This window comes from Sebastes fasciatus, chromosome 22 (assembly GCF_043250625.1).
Source record: "Sebastes fasciatus isolate fSebFas1 chromosome 22, fSebFas1.pri, whole genome shotgun sequence".
In the NCBI taxonomy this organism is placed as follows: domain Eukaryota; kingdom Metazoa; phylum Chordata; class Actinopteri; order Perciformes; family Sebastidae; genus Sebastes; species Sebastes fasciatus.
In genome coordinates this window covers 23731064-23750707 of record NC_133816.1, presented here as the reverse complement: position 1 = coordinate 23750707, position 19644 = coordinate 23731064, and the positions used below count along the sequence as shown (strand labels likewise).

The following is a 19644-nucleotide window of genomic DNA, read 5'->3' as shown; positions in this document are numbered from 1 at the left end:
TATCTCACTGCAGGGGGCAGAACAGGACTTGTTTCTCAGCTCCAAACAGCTTCATCTATAAACCTCAGATTTGACTCTCGGTAAAGTTAACGCTGACTGTAGCAGCTTTAACAAAAGATTTCTGCCTGCAAAACAAAACATCCAGTTGTCTTTCAGCTGTTGGTCAAGGTGGTCAGGAACGGGCAAAACACCAAAACACAGGAACAGGCAACAAAGAAAAGCAGGAACAGTTCAGGTTCAGGTTCAGATAACAAAGACATGCACATCATTAACAATCTGACGAGGAGCAGCTGGAGATGGGCTGGTATAAATACTGTGAGGGGTAATTAGGGAATGAGGAACAGGTGAGCAGGTGAATGAGAGTCAGGTGGAAAAGTCTGAGGGCATCTGGTGGACAGGTAGAGAATGAAAGGGTCAACAAATTACAATTTACAAATTTACATTTACATTACTATTTAATATTTACTAATGTTTATATTTATTTTAACTGCACTATTTCATGCCTCAGATTATCATTTTGCTTTTGGCTTTCAATTTGTGTGTAATTAACGTAATCGTGAACCAAGGCCTATGGAAAGGAGGCTGGGTCACGGGCAGACATGGGTCTTTGGGTATCGGCGAGTGCAGACCAGATTTTACTGCACATGTGTTATACCAGGAAGTATAAAGCAGACTGTTGCCCAGGAAACTGGCGAGTCCCGTGTGAAACCAGAAATTAACGTTTATTTAACTTATTTGTTACGTAACTACCATCCATGAGTAATGTCACTACCAGAGTTCCAGGGTGGTGCCCCATTTAATATGAATGTTAATTGATAATCTTTATTGATACTAATAATTCTATTATTATTATTAATTAATTTGCTAATAACCAAACCTGTTACTGACAAATCCCTACAATTACAAGCAGGAATATTAGGGTGGCATGATGGGGTACCACACTGCTGATGGCTCCAGAGAGTCTGGCCCCAGTTTTTGTATCAACATCAGAAATAATCCAGCAACCTTTGCACAAGGCACTCTTTAGCGTCAGTATGAAATGCACAAAACACACAAGGCTTTCATCTAGTAGACCGCTGTTTGTGTCCTGTGCGTCACGTTACAATCAGCTGTTTGTCCGTGTCCCGTATTCACAACGTTCAGGGTCTTTGTTCTGTACAAACGTATCAGTTTTAAGCTCAACCATGTAGTTCTGTTGTGAACCTAACTATAGTGGTTTTATTGCCTAATCTTAAAGTGACGCCAACGGTAACTATAGTGGTTTTGATGGTAAAAATAAAGTGAGGCCAAGGGGCGTGACAAAGCAGAGGTACGTGACGAGTTGAGATGAGAACGTGTTGAACAAACTGAACAGGAAGAGGAAGCTCTCATCTACATTAAACTTCAGCTGTATTTCAGTCTGATGCTCAGACAGCAACAAGACGACATGGAGGTTACAGCTCTCTGCTTCAGACTGAGTGAGTACTGAAGTGTCTTTGTTTTAAGTTTTACATATTCCTGTATATGTAAGTATATATAGTGAATGAGGCTGCTGATGAATGACATCAGTGACCATTTGCCAGTTTTTGTGATCCATGACTGTGATTGTGGAAAAGAGAAGGAGGACCATAAAATCAAATATAGGAGATTGAGAACAGAAGAATCCATAAATGCATTCAGAACCGAATTGCTATCACAAAACTGGAAAACCCTCTATGAAGGAAATGATGTTGATACAGCATATGAAACATTTCTAAATATATTTAAGTCATTATATGACAAAAACTGTCCAATAAAACAAGATAATGCTAGGAATAATAACACAAACAGACCATGGATCACAAAGGGACTGCAAAATGCCTGTAAAAAAAAGAATACTCTATATAGACAATTCATAAAATGTAAAACTAAAGAGGCAGAACATAAATATAAGAAATACAAAAATAAATTAACTAATATTATGAGGATATGCAAGAAGGAATATTATACCAAATTACTAGAAAATAACAAAAACAATATCAGAGGCATATGGAATATATTAAACAGTATTATTAGAAACCGTTCGACTAGCTCAAGTTACCCTGAATATTTTATTGATAATGATAGGTCTTTAAATGATATGAATGATGTGGTTAATGGGTTTAATGAATTTTTTGTAAATGTGGGACCAAAGTTGGCAGGAAAAATCAATGACACGTCTCCAAAGGATGGGGAGGGTGTTGAAAGCCACATTGCAAGAAATTCAAACTCAATTTATCTCAAAGCTATAGACAGAAAAGAAATCATAGACATAGTTAACAAGTGCAAGAATAAAACATCTACTGACTGGAATGGAATCGATATGACGATAGTCAAGAAAGTCATTGACAGTATTGCAAACCCCCTAACCTACATTTGTAACTTATCATTCATAACTGGCACATTTCCACATAAAATGAAAACTGCTAAAGTTATTCCACTATATAAAACTGGGGACAAACATAATTTCACTAATTACAGGCCTGTATCTTTACTTTGCCAGTTCTCTAAAATATTGGAGAAACTGTTCATTGGAAGATTAGATAACTTCATTGAAAAGCACGATTTACTGACAGACAGTCAATATGGGTTCAGAGCAAACAGATCAACAGCAATGGCATTAATGGAGCTAACAGAAGAAATAACCAGTTGTATTGATAACAAGAAGTATGCGGTAGGAGTATTTATAGATTTAAAAAAAGCATTTGACACCATTGATCATGATATATTATTCAATAAAATGGAAAGGTATGGTATAAGAGGGGTAGTGCTGAACTGGTTGAGAAGTTATATAGGAAACAGGCAGCAGTACGTGCAAATAGGGGACTACAAATCAACATGCTCAGGTATTACTTGTGGGGTCCCGCAGGGATCAGTATTGGGTCCAAAATTGTTTATTATGTATATAAATGACATAGGTAGGGTATCAAGGACACTGAATTTAGTTTTATTTGCAGATGACACAAATATTTTTTGTTCTGGGGAAAATCTGCAGCAGCTTTTGGAGGTGGCCACAACAGAAATCAGAAAATTGCAACGGTGGTTTGACAGAAATAAATTGTCATTAAATTTGGACAAAACTAAATTTATGTTATTTGGAAACCAAAAAATAGACATACCAGTACAAATGATAATAGATGATGTGACTATTGAAAGAGTATATGTAAATACATTTCTGGGTGTAATACTGGACCACAAAATCTGCTGGAAACCTCAGATAAATTATGTAAGAACAAAGCTGGCAAAGAGCATAGCAGTCTTAGGGAAAACAAGACACATACTGGACCATAAATCACTGCACATTCTGTATTCTTCACTTGTATCACCATATATGAATTACTGTGTAGAAGTTTGGGGTAACACTTATAAAAGCAACTTACAACCATTATGCATACTACAGAAGAGAGCAATCAGGATAGTAAATAATGTGGGATATAGGGAACACACGAACACACTGTTTTTGAAGTCACATGCATTGAAATTTATGGATTTAGTCAAATTTAAAACCGCAATAATTATGTTTAAAGCAAGACATAATTCACTTCCGGGCAATATTCAAAAAATGTTTTGTGACAGGGAGGGGGGTTATAATTTAAGAGGAAAATTTAATTTTAAAAAGCATTGTGTTCGTACAAAAAAGAAGAGTATGTGTATTTCAGTCTGTGGGGTGGATTTGTGGAATGGGTTAGGTGATGGGTTGAAGGGGAGCACAAATATAAATCAATTTAAAAAGCTATACAAGAAAGATATTTTTGGGAGGTACATGGTTGAAGAAGAGTTGTGTTAAAGGTTGGTTATATACTTTTTAACTGCGGATGTATTTGTGGGTTGTAAATAAATTTGGGATGCTGTTCATATATTCAACTTGGGATGTAAATAAATCTGAGATAGTTTTTATATTATATTATATTATCATTCTATGATATAGGAGTTAATAGAGGAGAAGTGAGAAAGGGATAGGGTAATATAAGTTTTTCTTCTACCTACTCCTTTTCGGACACTATAACTCTTGTTTTGTTTGTTATTATTTTGTATCTGTTTTTATTTATTATATGTTCGAAATAAAGTCTTTCATTCATTCATTCATTCAATGAGTCAATGGGTGATATGTGTGTTTCCTTTGTCTATCCAGTGATACTCGTATTCTTTCTGCTCAGTGCACATGTTCAGAACAGAGGTAAGTACTCAGTCAATCCTTCATCAAACCTCGTACGAACATTGATCGAAGCGATGATATCATTACATTTATTACATTTTCTTTACGTATAGCTGAATCTGAACTGGCTTTAGTTCAGTTCTCATTGAGCGGGAATATCAGAGTGTTCAAATTTAAACTGTATCGGCCACATTTGCAGATACATGGCTTTGTCTTGATATTGTGCTTTATAACATAGATCTTTTCAGTAATTAATTTGGGAGAAATCGTTCCTTGTCCGTCTTTCTGTCTCAGATGCAGCTTTCCAGTAATTAATTTGGGAGAAATCGTTCCTTGTCCGTCTTTCTGTCTCAGATGCAGCTTTCCGTATCGTTCCAATCAGACTTCAGTTCTTTGAATACGAGTCGGTCCATTTTCACTGCGAGGGTCTCGATGGCTCCACTCAGCTGAGAGGGATCAGGAACGCAGAGGAGTTTATTTCAGCCTGCAACGAGAGGACGCTGGTTCTCTCCGGCACGATTCTAAGAGCCTATCCAGCAGACGCTGGAGAGTACTGGTGTGAGACTGAAGGAGGAGAGAGGAGCGATGGTGTCAACATCACCGTCACTGGTAGGTGGAAGTTTCTATGAAATGTCTTTACAGGAAATCCCAAAACGTTGTTATCCCAACTTGTTACATACGGCCGCTTTGCCACAGCCCCTTGGCATCACTTTGGGAGGGGGCAACGCTGCGCCGGTGTGTTTCATACTGGCGCTAAAGAGTGCCTTATGCAGCGGTATCATACGCCGACGGCCGTGACAAAGCCTCCGTATTTAACGCGAGAACGGGCTGTACATCTTTGAGATTATCTTCTGAAATTAAACAAAAACGATGTTGAGAGAGAGTTTAAAGAAAACATTAAACTCATAGCAGTTGTTCAACAAGTTGAGTAAACACGTCAGCTACATAACATTTCATGACCAGCTAAAGAACCTTTGTTTTCCAGCTGGTTCAGTGATCCTGGAGAGTCCTGTCCTCCCTGTGACGGAGGGAAACGATGTGACTCTGAGCTGCAGGAACAAGACGACTTCCTCCAACCTCACAGCTGATTTCTATAAAGACGGCCTCCTCATCAGGAGCAGCTCTACAGGAGAGATGACCATCCACAGCGTCTCCTGGTCTGATGAAGGACTCTACAAGTGTGACATCTCTGGAGCTGGAGGATCACCAGAGAGCCGGTTAGGTAAGAAAGTCAGTTTGAGGATCAGTTCTCAGTTTGTGTCAGAGTAAAGCTCCAGAAAGCCCTCAGAGACGACCTGTTACGTCCTGTTAATACTGTCCTGGTGTTACAGCAGATGTGTCCTGTTGTCTCTGCAGCACTTCACAGAGAGACGTGTCCCTCCTCAGACCACTTCATACATGCGGTCCTGGTCTTGAGGACTGTGTCCACCATAGTGATGGTGGCTCTGCTGCTGCTGCTGGTGGGACTACTGCATTGTGGGAAACTCAGAGTCAAGCAGAAATAACTGGTCCTCATGTTTACAGGTCAAAGGTCGTTTGGTCATCAAGAAAAGACGTTTTAACATTTCATCTTCTGTCTTTACTTTGACCTTTGTTCATGTTGGCTATAAGGTGTCAGACTTCTCTGTGTTACTTGTTCATACTTGCAGTGGCTGTTAGACTTTCTCACACACAGAAAGGTTAACAACCACAGAGCTACTGACTGATGCATGGACTATTTTTAAAAAGCCAGATGACAGTTTTCTCAGTACATGTTGTTGTTCCATGTTTAGTTTTAGACTCGACAGATGCTGCTGATCATTTGAGCTCTTCAGACACAAACCACATGAGAGAATATATGAATAGAAGAGGCGTTCAAGAGGCTCTGTAGAAACAATAAGATGTTCACAGTTTGATAGGTTTAGCATTCAGCTCAAAGCAGCTGTTCCTCAGTGCAGCCTCACAGAGCTGCTAGCAGACTGTAGACCAGCGGTTCCCAACATGGAGGTCGAGACCCCACAAGAGGTCATGAGATGATTAACAAACATATTTCTGCCTCAAAGTTATGATTATCTTTTTTTTTTGTAGAGCTTTATTGTGCTTACCTCGATATGTGAACTTAAATCTTCCTTCAAATTAAAATTCACTGATTTCATTTATATTAAAGATCAGCTTTGGTCGACAAAGAACAACAATTTAGAACGGGGATTATTATTCACAACCTGCAGCTATAATATTATACTGTTTTACTTCCTTTATTGTATTTAAGCAAAACAAACACAGACTTATTTGTTCATTTGAATAGAAAACATGTAAATGAAAAATAAGATTGAGTGATTTCAGTCAAGAAAACTTTGTCAGCACAACTAACTTTGCAAAACATCAAAGAATGTACAGATATCACTCTATCAATATAAAATTGTAGTTGTATCTCACAGGACCAATATGAAAAAGTACATACTTGGAAGTGGATATATTTGGTATAAATGTACAGCACCTGGAAATGTCTTTATTTTTTTTATCTCTTCATTACAGAACATGGAGTAGGGAATCACATATTATTAGTATGAATTGAATTACAAAAAATACATATAGAATTTCAAAGATCTGTGGAGATCTAATATAAATATTCAATCTAGTAAACATACAGAATAAAAGTTGCTGAGTTGCATAGCTCATATTTTGTTATTGAGTTGAATTGATTTCATCCTTTGTCTTTAACAGTTCATTACTGAAGAGTTGATTTTCAGCACTGAGTCATGTTGTTCTGATGTTTAATGTTTACATCACTATTTACCATTCAGAATCCATTCTGGTGTTACTGATGGTAACGTTTTCTCCTTTCCTGTTGTAGTTAAAAAGAGCTAAAAGGTAAGAGAAGCAAAAAAAAGTGTGACAGATGGCTAATTAGAATCTTTCAGTGAGTAAAAACTGAGTTGATGTCGGACGCCAGTGTTGCTGATGAGGGTGAACTTCAGATTGTCTCCAGAGTTCCAGGGTGTCAAGTCCTTCCATGACAGCTCAGTGGTCTGAACACAACCTGTGCCAGACATCTGTAAAATACAAAGTCACAGACTTACAAACAGAATCATTGAATCTTTAAGTAATACACATATTTTATCATTATTATTTCCTTTAATTTCTAATGGAACTCAACAACAGTGGTGAAAGAAAGACATGAATTGAGAAATCAACAAAGACTCACAGTGAACTTGCTTCTAGAATTGAGTTTGAATGATGACTTAAATGTGAATGAGATGATTTTTTCGTTGACCTCCATCTCTAACTTCCAGCCTCCCAGTCGTTGGTCCTGAAGGAGAGAAATTAGTCACCAGAGGGAGGATGAGACTAAAAGAGACTAATAAATAATGTGTTATAGATGAATCCATTGTGTTTATACAGTAAATGATTGTCTGTTATTTCTGTCTTCTCATGAAAACAAGAGAAAGTGATTCTGGGGTAAACATCAGGTCATTATCTTGGTTTGTCCCATCAGAATATCCCAGGATGCACTTGGTTAAGGTACTGCTGTACATATTCTACACACTTATAAAGTACTCATACGGTGTTTATACAGACACAAACAGCATTACCTGATTAGACGTGTTTATGAGACGGATATAATTTTCCTGTTGGTTGACGTCAATGAGAATGGGAAGTTCTGTGTTTGAGCTCTGACTGGCTGAGCTGCTCTTGTCCTCCATCTCTTTCTTTACGTTCTCCACTTCTTTCCCAGCTTCCTCCCTTTTAGTCTTCTCCTCCTGGAGCTGCTTCTCAATCTGGAGGTAAAGAGAGATGAAGAGAGGCATTTAGTTTCATTCAGTACTTTATTTAGTCCACATTATATCCTGATGAACTAGTTTCTGATTGGCTGGATGTTGTGATAATGTGCACATAGTTAGTCTCAGGTTTAACCTGTTTACTCTGAGCACATTTATCTAACATGAAATTAGAATATAGGAACTTTACATTTGATCACAGATTAGATTGAATGTGAATAAATAGATTTACTGTTTCACTTCTTTGAGTTTCAGTTATTTAGTGTCTCTGATTTGCTCTCATGGTTAGTTTGGATCATCTTGGTTTCAGCAACAAATCAAAGTCATATGAAGAAGATAAAACAATGATTTGGTGAAAAGATGAACCTCAGTGTTCTTGGTCATCAGCTCCTTCAGATCTCTCTCAGCTTCCTCTTTCTTCTGCTGCTCATCATGGAGCAGTTTGTTAAAGTGGGAGAGAGGAGAGATGAAGTAAATGTTCACATTAATGTCTGGATGAATTCTCATTGTGATCAGCTGGATGATGAAACCTGTTCATACTCAGACAGTTTGACTCAGTTTACTCTGAGTGGATTAATACTGGAAACATAACACTGATTTATCATCTGTTACATCAACAATACTGAATACAGAGATGCTTCTGCTTTAGAGTTATAAAATACCATACCTACTACCTGCAGGAGGAATGTAACTGAATAGTTATACACATTTGTATTACTAGTTCAGTGTCTATCCAGAACATGTCTGTCTACAACAGGCTGAATGTTTGGTCTGTGGTGTTGCTGCTTGCAGCTTTCTAGAGAACTGATCATACAAACAACTAAACACTCAACTCTGCTCTTCATTGGTCCTCAGTAATACACCTGATATAGTTGAGTCACATCACGACTACTTAGAAACACCAGTAGAATAAACTCTGGTTCACAGGAAAAATCAAACCCAAGTCTGGCTACTAGTGGTCAGAAACACTGATGAAATACACTTATCAGATGTATTAATAACTAAATATACATATTAATCACTTGTTTTAACATAACCTGTAAAGTAGAACATGGATTTAATTAGTGGAGGTATTTAGCTGGAGGTAAAGTTATAAGTTAGTATGGTAGAAACATCCACTAGTTGAGTTTCAGGTTCAGAGTGGTGCTGTCCCTGTAGACTATCCACTCAGACTAGTTTGGTTGTAACGTTATTCTATCCAGCATCCAGCAGCAGAAGTGAAGTTCAGTCAATGAGCTGCTGTCTGTAAAGACCTGCTGCTGATGACATGCTGGACTCAGTCTGCAGAGAACTAAAGCTCAGAGTGCTGTCACTTGTTTATTCAAAGTTTATTACTATTGTCCAAACAGCACTAATCTTAACCCTGCATGTCCTCTGGTCCTGATCGTTACACCCTCCTAGTGTGAAGTAGATTGGACTCTATTATGAAACATGTCTTCTAATGTGTCTTTCACCACTTTTTAGCTCCTGCAAATATTGTTGTGACAATAAACATCTTCATTGTTCTTCATCCTGATGAGAGGTATGTGTGTGTTTACATTTCTCTTCAGCTGGTTGATCTCTTCATCCTTTCTCTTCAGCTCTTCATGACTCGTCTTCATCTGTGCGTCAGCTGCTAGTTGTTTGTCCTTCAGCTAACAGACAGACAGATGGATGTTGATTTCAACTGTTAGTAAATTATAATCAGACACTTTATCACAGATTGAATGTGAATAAATAGATTAACTGTTCTTCTTTGTGTTTTAGTTTCAGTTATTTAGTGTCTCACATTTGTTCTCATGGTTAGTTTCAGTTGTCGTGGTTTCAGAAAAATATCGGTTATGAAGATGATTAAAATAAAGTGAGATGAAAACACAGATAAATAATTAAACAGTGATTTAGGTAATAAATGAACCTTGGTCTCCATCTCTTTCTTTAGGTTCTCTACTTCTTTCTCAGCTTCCTCCCTTTTGGTCTTCTCCTCCTGGAGCTTCTTCTCAATCTGGAGGGAAAGAGAGATGAAGAGAGACATTTAGTTTCATTGAGTACTTTATTTAGTCCACATTATATCCTGATGAACTAGTTTCTGATTGGCTGGATGTTGTGATAATGAGCACATAGTTAGTCTCAGGTTTAACCTGTTTACTCTGAGCACATTTATCTAACATGAAATTAGAAAATAAGAACTTTACATTTGATCACAGATTAGATTGAATGTGAATAAATAGATTTACTGTTTCACTTCTTTGAGTTTCAGTTATTTAGTGTCTCTGATTTGCTCTCATGGTTAGTTTGGATCATCTTGGTTTCAGCAACAAATCAAAGTCACATGGAGAAGATAAAACAATGATTTGGGTGAAAAGATGAACCTCAGTGTTCTTGGTCATCAGCTCCTTCAGATCTCTCTCAGCTTCCTCTTTCTTCTGCTGCTCATCATGGAGCTGTTTGTTAAACTGGGAGAGAGGAGAGATGAAGTAAATGTTCACATTAATGTCTGGATGAATTCTCATTGTGATCAGCTGGATGATGAAACCTGTTCATACTCAGACAGTTTGACTCAGTTTACTCTGAGTGGATTAATACTGGAAACATAACACTGATTTATCATCTGTTACATCAACAATACTGAATACAGAGATGCTTCTGCTTTAGAGTTATAAAATACCATACCTACTACCTGCAGGAAGAATGGAACTGAATAGTTATACAGATGTATTACTAGTTCAGTGTCTATCCAGAACATGTCTGTTAACAACAGGCTGAATGTTTGGTCTGTGGTGTTGCTGCTTGCAGCTTTCTAGAGAACTGATCATACAAACAACTAAACATTCTGCTCTTTATACCAAATAGGCATATCAGTCACTTGCTTTAACATAACCTGTAAAGTAGAGCATGGATTTAATTAGTGGAGGTATTTAGCTGGTGGTAAAGTTATAAGTTAGTATGGTAGAAACATCCACTAGTTGAGTTTCAGGTTCAGAGTGGTGCTGTCCCTGTAGACTATCCACTCAGACTAGTTTGGTTGTAACGTTATTCTATCCAGCATCCAGCAGCAGAAGTGAAGTTCAGTCAATGAGCTGCTGCCTGTAAAGACCTGCTGCTGATGACATGCTGGACTCAGTCTGCAGAGAACTAAAGCTCAGAGTGATGTCACTTGTTTATTCAAAGTTTATTCATATTGAACATGTCACTTGTCCACATTGCACCACATTTGACACTGCATGTCTTTGGGTAATATTTGGCTCCTGCAAATATTTTTGCAACCACAATAAACATCTTCATTGTTCTTCATTCTGATGAGAGTTGTGTGTGTGTATGTGTGTGTGTGTGTGTGTGTGTTTACTTTTCTATTCAGCTGGTTGATCTCTTCATCCTTGATCTTCAGTTGATGCTGTGTCTCCTTCAGCTCTCCATCGCTCTTCTTCAACTTCATATCAGCTGCTTCTTGTTTGTCCTTCAGCTAACAGACAGACAGATGGATGTTGATTTCAACCTTTAGTAAATCCAACATGTTATTATAAAATAAGAACTTTAAACTAAACACACAGAATGTCTCAAAATCAGTTTCATCATGAAGATTCAGCAGGATAAAGAGTACATCAATACAAACCTAATCTTTATCACATTTTAATAAATAGATTTACTGTTTCACTTCTTTGTTTTTCAGTTATTCTCAGATTTGTTCTCATGTTTAATTTGATCACGTTTTTCTCAAAAATAAATCAAAGTCACATGGAGAAGGTAAAACAATGATTTGGGTGAAAAGATGAACCTCAGTGTTCTTGGTCATCAGCTGCTTCAGATCTCTCTCAGCTTCCTCTTTCTCCTGCTTCTGATCCCAGAGCTGTTTGTTAAAGTGGGAGAGAGGAGAGATGAAGTAAATGTTCACATTAATGTCTGGATGAATTCTCATTGTGATCAGCTGGATGATGAAACCTGATCATACTCAGACAGTTTGACTCAGTTTACTCTGAGTGGATTAATACTGGAAACATAACACTGATTTATCATCTGTTACATCAACAATACTGAATACAGAGATGCTTCTGCTTTAGAGTTATAAAATACCATACCTACTACCTGCAGGAAGAATGGAACTGAATAGTTATACACATTTGTATTACTAGTTCAGTGTCTATCCAGAACATGTCTGTCTACAACAGGCTGAATGTTTGGTCTGTGGTGTTGCTGCTTGCAGCTTTCTAGAGAACTGATCATACAAACAACTAAACACTCAACTCTGCTCTTCATTGGTCCTCAGTAATACACCTGATATAGTTGAGTCACATCACGACTACTTAGAAACACCAGTTAAATTCAGTCTGGTTCGCTGGGAAAACTTACCCAAGTCTGGCTACTAGTGGTCAGAAACACTGATGAAATACACTTATCAGATGTATTAATTACCAGATAGACATATTAATAACTTGCTTTGACATAACCTGTAAAGTAGAGCATGGATTTAATTAGTGGAGGTATTTAGCTGGTGGTAAAGTTATAAGTTAGTATGGTAGAAACATCCACTAGTTGAGTTTCAGGTTCAGAGTGGTGCTGTCCCTGTAGACTATCCACTCAGACTAGTTTGGTTGTAACGTTATTCTATCCAGCATCCAGCAGCAGAAGTGAAGTTCAGTCAATGAGCTGCTGTCTGTAAAGACCTGCTGCTGATGACATGCTGGACTCAGTCTGCAGAGAACTAAAGCTCAGAGTGCTGTCACTTGTTTATTCAAAGATTATTAATATTGTCCAAACTGCACTAATCTTGTCCCTGCATGTCCTCTGGTCCTGATCGTTACACCCTCCTAGCGTGAAGTAGATTGGACTCTATTATGAAACATGTATTCTAATGTGTCTTTCAGCACTTTTTAGCTCCTGCAAATATTTATGTGACAATAAACATCTTCATTGTTCTTCATTCTGATGAGAGGTATGTGTGTGTGCGTGTGCGTGTGTGTGCGTGTGTGTGTGTGTGTGTGTGTGTGTGTGAGTGTGTGTGTGTGTGCGTGTACTTCTCTTATCAGCTTGCTGTTCTCTTCATTCTTGATCTTCAGTTGATGCTCTGACTCCTTCAGCTCTTCATTAGTCTTATTCAGATCTTCATTAGTCTTCTTCATATCATCATTAGTCGTCTTCCACTCTTCATTACTCGTCTTCATCTGTTCATCAGCTGCTTGTTGTTTGTCCTCCAGCTAACAGACAGACAGATTGATGTTGATTTCAACTGTTAGTAAATCATAATCAGACACAGATACACAATAAACATATATTCATCTGTTAGTGTTCCTTTTAATGTGAGAAGTGTTTGACCCTGATGTTCAGTATGAGGTCCTGGAGACGCTGGACTCTTTAACTGCTCTAAAAGATATACTTTTTATTCATTGTATTCCTTCATTCATCTTTTATTCATTCATTATATTACCTTTTTCCTTTTGTTTTATTATTTATTAAATGATATTCTGTTAGTAGTTTATTCATGTAGTTCGTCAAATAAACATTTAATTTACAAAGAACTTGGTTATTTGATGTGTGTTTATATGAAACAGCTCAAATCACTGTTCACTGGGCCCAAGAACTCTGTAGCATCCCTGAGATTAAGAGACTCAACTGATTAATATAACATTTTGAAGTTTTCCCTGTTTTTCTAAAAATGGGGGGCGTCCTAAATTGAATAATTGAATATAAGAAATAACAAAATGATATTCATATAATTCTGATATTAAAACTAACTGTGTATGATATCTGAAGCTGAGTTTCATCACTCTCCTTCACCTTTTACAACAATTCATGTGTTTACATTCTTTATTTTGAGTTATTAATTATAAATACATATTTTGATATGAATTAATGATTGATTATTAATCTGCTCTTTGTAATCATGCTACAGATAGATAAAAAGCTCAGTAATGTTTTTTTCAAAACCATAATGTTCTAATTTTGGAAGAGAAACCTTTATTGGAGAACACAAACACTAACCTCCCTGTTCTTAGCCTGCAGCTCCTCCAGGGTCTGAACTCTGTTCTCAGCTTTGTGTCTCCTCTGCTGCTCATCCTGGAACTTCCGTCTGGAGACTATCGGCCACTTAAACTGAAAGAGAGAGAGGAGACAGAGGTTAGAGACAAGATGAGAGACATGTCTCTTATTAGGGAATAAAATCATAAATATGAAGTATATCTCATGGTCTGATTTGTGTGAATTTTTCATTTTCAGTAGAGTTGAGAACACTCAGCTGTTCCTGTTAGAAACTCTGCAGTTCAACAGTTTGACCAGAAAAACACATGAAATGAGAACTACCAATTACCCCAGAGGACCCTCCAACCTCCCTACGCACCAAAGATAACTGGTCTTTCTCACTTTTTATACTAAATAACTAGCTCTGAAGTTAGACTTCCGTCACTAGACAACATGCTACAAACTCCACGTTACAACCGTCACTATAAAACACTGCTCCTCCATGCAGGCGTGTAATATTCACGCCTCGGAGAGGCAAAGCGTGACACTGACACACTTTCTTCCGGTCTATTACATGCTTTACCGTGAGACTGGGCTGCCCCTATAATACTAGTAGACAGAGATGCAGCCGCTTAGCTTGGGAGACAAAGTGAACGAACTCCACAGTCAGTTATTACGCATCTTTGAACTGAACAAAATGATTCTATTTAGTTAAGTGATTTGTGATTTCTGCCTTCACAGTGAACCAGCCTGCTCAACACTGAACTTTCACATGTTAACATTTGTTCATCCTCATTAGAACTACACTAGAGATCTCAATAGATACTGCAAAGTTAAGGTAGTTAATAAACTTAATCAAACGCCAGTGAGAAGAGGTAGGTCTTTAGCAGCGACTTAAATGATTCTACGGTCTGAGCAGTTTTGATATGAAGTGGTGAGCTGTTCCAGAGATTAGGGGCGGCCACCGCAAAGGCTCGGCCACCTCAGTGCTCTGACTGGAGTATGGAGGTACAATAGTTCTGATAGATAAGGTGGTGCCAGCACATTTAAAACCTTAAAAACAAGCAATAAAATCTTTTAAAAAATCCGGAAACGGGCAGGAAGCCAATGGAGGGAGGCCAGAACTGGGGATATGTGCTCACGTTTTCTTTTTCCAGTCAGAAGGCGAGCAGCTGCATTTTATACTAACTGCAGCCGTTGAAGAGACGACTGTTGTAAACCCACATAAAGAATTACTAACCGAGAGGTAATAAAAGAATCTCGAGATCCCTGGGAGACAGATAGGCTTTTACCTTGGCCAAAAGCCTTAACTGAAATCAGCTGGTTTTTACAACAGAACTAATTTGTTTGTCAAATTTGAAGGTGCTGTCAAAGATTACGCCAAGATTTATTAAGGATTGAGGGAGTTTAGATCCAACTAAGTCCTGATATCATGTAGACAGTTAAACAAAGGCTGCAATGAGTCTTTATTGGTTGTTTTTAAAGACAAATATATTTGAATGTCATCCGCAAAACAATGAAATGGAATATTATATTTCTTAGAAATGGAGCTGATGGGCAGCATATACACAGAAAAAAGGATAGGGCCCAGAATGGAGCCATGAGGAACCCCACAGGTCAGGGGAATGTTCGCCTAGTTGAACTGAAGAGCTCCTCTCTGACAGGTATGACCGAACCATTTGAGGGCAGATCAAACTTTAAATTTCCTGTTCTTGTCTTTTTCTCCCTCTACTGAAGTAATGTCCTGTTTCTTTACTTACATGTTTGCTCTTCTTCTGCTCGTTTCCCTTCAGAGCCTCCATTTCCACCGTTACTTGTGTCATTAGCGCCTCTTTCTCTCTTTTTTCAGTATTTTCTGTGTGAAAACATAAAGACGGAGTTAATAAGTATAAAAGACATGAACATATCACAGCATATGAGACATTTGAGTCTACAATGAAGTATAAAATGGGTTATAAAAATAAAACACTTAACGACTTGACTGATTTGAAATAAAAGAAGACATACCCCCAGATTTTCTATCAACACCATAAAAGCTGTAAGAATAACTTATATTCATAAATTGGTGACTTACTGATTATGATTTGTCTCCATTTCCACACAACAAAGAGAAGCAACAGAATAAACATGATGATCCAAACAGCCAAACTAACAGCTAAACCAGTGATGACGGGAGCAGAACTGGACTGGACGATAAAGAAATCATCTGGAAAGATAAAACACAGAATAGCATTTATAGAAAGCTGAACTCCAGCTTTTTAAAACTAAAACTACAATCTTATCTTAAAAATATATGATTTCTACCTGGAACCTGGATGTGTGTCTCTCTGGTCTGGTTGGTGTTCTTCTGTTGGACTCTACAGGTGAAGCTGTTGCTGTGTCTCTTCTCCACAGTCACTCTGCTGCTGACAGTATAGAGGTCATCAGGACCTCTGACTGTCTCTGGAGGTCCAGCAGAGAGGAGGTTTCCCTCACCGTCCAGCCACAACACCTCAGGCTCTGGATACCAGCCTTCAGACCTGCAGTCTAACATCACTCCTCCGGTGGCTTCATTAATCCCTGCTAAAGTTATGACCGGTGAGGAGACAGCACCTGATGCAGAGCAAAAGGAAACATTCAATAAAGGTAAACCTGCTAAACATCAGCATGTTAGTATTGACATTGTGAGCATGTTAGCATGCTGATGTTGGCATTTAACTTAATGCACTACTGTGCCAAACATACTGTACATCCATTTGATAGTGTGGCAGTAGACTCTTAGTCTGGTTTATTAATCAATGACTATTTGCTAAACTCCTCCCCAAGCAGTGATTGTCCAGTCATAGCTGAGCAGCTGTAACTAGTCTGTCTAGCTTCAGATTTCCCCAAATAAGAAGTGATGTGTTTGGAGGCTGTACTAAGATACATTCTTGGTATCTAAAGACTTTGGAGTGTCATGTTTTTTTCATTGTCTTTAAAAAAAAAAAACACAAGTGTGTCCACTTACCAACAACAAGCTCAATGAAAGAGTCTGTATTCATATCTGGAATGCAGCATTTGTATCTCCCCTCATCAGAAGGTTTCACTTTGGAGAGTTTCAGTGAAATGTTTCCGTGCTTCAGTCCATCAGTGAACAGTGATGTTCTTCCTGTGTAGGATGGATCTTTAACATGTATGAGGTCCTGACCATCACGCCACACATGGACAGATCTTTGGTTCAGGTCAGGTCTCGTCCACTCTAATGTCATGGCAGCAACATTCACTGCAGGTTCCAGATGACATGGCAAAATGACGTCATCACCAACTGTTGCCACTATTTGCTGAGGTGAACCGATCAACTCAGACTCGACTGGGAGGAAAAAAACAAAAACAATAATAACGGTCTCAAAATCAAGTTAATGAAATAAAAAATAACCTGATTAAACGAGTTTCGAAATGTGCACAATTACAAAGCTAATAATTAAATGCATCTTGCACAAAATTCACATTTCCTGATCCCACATTAATGTGATTTTTTCTCTAAAGCTCCCTGTTTATTAAAAATCAAGACTTTTAGGAGCTCTACATTAACACAATGATGAAACAGTAGCTTTAATTAGTTTAATATATTTAAATATTATTCCGCTACTTAAATCCTCAGTTAACTGTTTTCAGTTACCACAATCAGCCTTTTACTTGTAGCTAGTTTCTTTGTCTTTTATTGTGAAATGAAGCTGTTTTATGAACTCTTAACTAAAACCAAAGGGATCAAATGTCTGATAAGAATTTTTCCGTTAATGAATTTGTAAATATTAATGACAGTACAAATAGTGAAACAAATAACACAGACTGTGCGTTTGCTGTTAAGGTGGTTGTTGTGAGAGTTGCGTTAAATCTGTTTGAGATGGAGACGACAATTTGATAATCACAATGATATTGCAGCGCTCAGTGCTATAACACTGGCATTGATGTTATATGACTGTGGTATACTTTATCACCAAACATCAATGTCTGACAGCTGTTCCCACCAAAATCCTTTACTGGATGCACTAGGGTTGGGAAAATAATGGATTCACCTATGTATGGCAAATTGTTTTGTACGATTTTGAAGTTGTTGTTTTTTTAATATCAGAATCGATATTTTAGCTTCATTCGAGTCAATGTGGAGGTAGAAGGAAGTTACCGCTTTTATTGTTGTAGTCTGAGTAACTTGATATCATATCCGTTCCGTATCCGTCAACCAAAACAAACTGCAGCGGGCCGAAACTAAAAACTATAAAACGTTGGAGAGTCAGCGTGGATACGACTTGCACCCTCACATGTTAAATCCAGCGTGGTAAACACTACACATCCAGTAAAGGATGGAAACACTTTGGGTTTCACACATTGACAGGAAAAGCAGAGCTAGACAGAGCAGAGCTAAAGCTGCATGCTAACTCTGTCATGGACAGGAAACATTATGGTATGGCGGTAACGTGGTGGTCGAGCCGGCCGTCTCTCCCGTCTCCGTGGTCAAACGGGCCGACGCTACAACTGTGGAGTACCCAGATACTGACATTTGTGTTCTCTGCATTGAAACGGCCCCGATGGAGCTGACCATCTGTGAGGGAAATGTCTTTATTCTTTGATTTTTGGGTTGCTGAAAAAAATGTAATAAAATATGTCTGACAATGACTCTAAAAGTTTCCCATTCTAATTTTTCCTATGTGTAAATAAGTTAACAAATCATAGTAAATTGTAATATTGTATCGCAATACTTGTAGAATCCCAATACTTAAAAGTCACAATACATATCGAATCGGCACCCAAGTATCGTAACAGTATTGAATCGGGAGATAAGTGAATCGTCCCGGCCCTAGGACACACAGCCTGCACCAAACTGCACTCTGAACACAAGCTGCACGTTTACTCACCAACAACAAGCTTGACAGACGATTGTTTATGCCGTAGTGGAATGTCACATTCATACGTTCCCCGATCAGAGAGTTGCACTTTGGAGAGTTTCAGTGAAATGTTTCCTCGCTTCAGTTCATCAGTGAACAGTGATGTTCTTCCTCTGTAGGATGGATTTTTTGTTTTGTCAAGATTCTGACCAGAACGCAACACATGGACATATCTTGGGTTCAGGTCAGATCTCTTCCACTCCAACGTCTCTGAGGTCACATCCATCACAGGTTCCAGGTGACATGGCAAAATGACGTCATCGCCAACTCTTGCCACTATTGGCTGAAGTGGACCGATCAACGTGGACTGACCTAGAAAGAAATAGATATGTTTTATTAAACCACCCAAACTATGTGTACTTGTTACCTTTTGAAAGAAATAGAATATGCCCCAAATAAATTTTTTTTATCAAAAGAAAGAGAATTTTTTTTTAAATGAGCATATCTGCAAAATGTCCACTGCATTGCATTTAAGGTTTCCCCTGCAGTATCTGCTCGTTGCAACTAAATCATGATTAAAGTTGGTTTCTTTTTTATATATAACCTAAAACTATATTTCATGTATTTTATGGTTTTATTTATGCAACTCAAACCACTAGGTTAAAGTTGGTGAAAGGTTGTCATCTTGGTCAAAGCGGTTAAGAGAAGGCAGAGTTGAATCTAAAGCCTGGATGTATATATGTAATTCACGTAATCATGAACCAGGATGTATAAAGATTTTCACCCAGGAGACTGGTGTTCAGAATTCAACGTTGACTTATTTGTCACAAATCTAACCAAGTAGTTCCATTGTATAAACCTAAGGAAGTTGTTTCCTGTGAAGACGGACGTTTTTTTCTAAAAGACTGTATGCATGTAACGAGAGGAAATTGAAACGTGTTGCTGGACTTTTGTAGCTAATCAC

The 19644-nt window shown here is 38.0% G+C and overlaps 3 protein-coding genes across 4 annotated transcripts in view; 1 reads left to right on the top strand and 2 right to left on the bottom strand.

The window, feature by feature from the left end:
- LOC141760931 (butyrophilin-like protein 2) overlaps positions 1 to 19644 on the bottom strand; it is a 46744-nt gene that overhangs the window by 23650 nt on the left and 3450 nt on the right. The window contains exons 4-7 of the mRNA XM_074624046.1: positions 18711 to 19052; positions 16826 to 17167; positions 16144 to 16431; positions 15914 to 16045 (exon numbers count right to left, since the gene is read on the bottom strand). Coding sequence (XP_074480147.1) covers positions 15914 to 16045; positions 16144 to 16431; positions 16826 to 17167; positions 18711 to 19052 — 1104 coding nt within the window. The remainder of the gene's footprint in view (positions 1 to 15913; positions 16046 to 16143; positions 16432 to 16825; positions 17168 to 18710; positions 19053 to 19644) is intronic.
- LOC141760936 (high affinity immunoglobulin gamma Fc receptor I-like) lies at positions 347 to 6207 on the top strand. Its single transcript, XM_074624053.1, has 6 exons — positions 347 to 398; positions 1282 to 1457; positions 4130 to 4174; positions 4508 to 4762; positions 5139 to 5375; positions 5510 to 6207. Exons 2-6 carry the CDS (start codon positions 1403 to 1405, stop codon positions 5656 to 5658), a joined length of 741 nt encoding a protein of 246 aa, XP_074480154.1. The 5' UTR covers positions 347 to 398; positions 1282 to 1402; the 3' UTR covers positions 5659 to 6207.
- On the bottom strand, positions 6587 to 13051 carry LOC141760935 (uncharacterized). 2 transcript variants are annotated; one of them, XM_074624052.1, is made up of 6 exons: positions 12900 to 13051; positions 10260 to 10343; positions 9806 to 9883; positions 7726 to 7911; positions 7338 to 7442; positions 6587 to 7185 (listed from the first exon to the last, which is right to left on the bottom strand). In XM_074624052.1, the coding sequence occupies exons 1-6, from the start codon at positions 13044 to 13046 to the stop codon at positions 7036 to 7038; spliced, it is 750 nt and encodes a 249-aa protein (XP_074480153.1). In that variant the 5' UTR covers positions 13047 to 13051; the 3' UTR covers positions 6587 to 7035. The 2 variants fall into 2 exon arrangements, with proteins under 2 accessions (XP_074480153.1, XP_074480152.1); XM_074624051.1 differs by having other exon boundaries at positions 6589 to 7185; positions 9806 to 9892.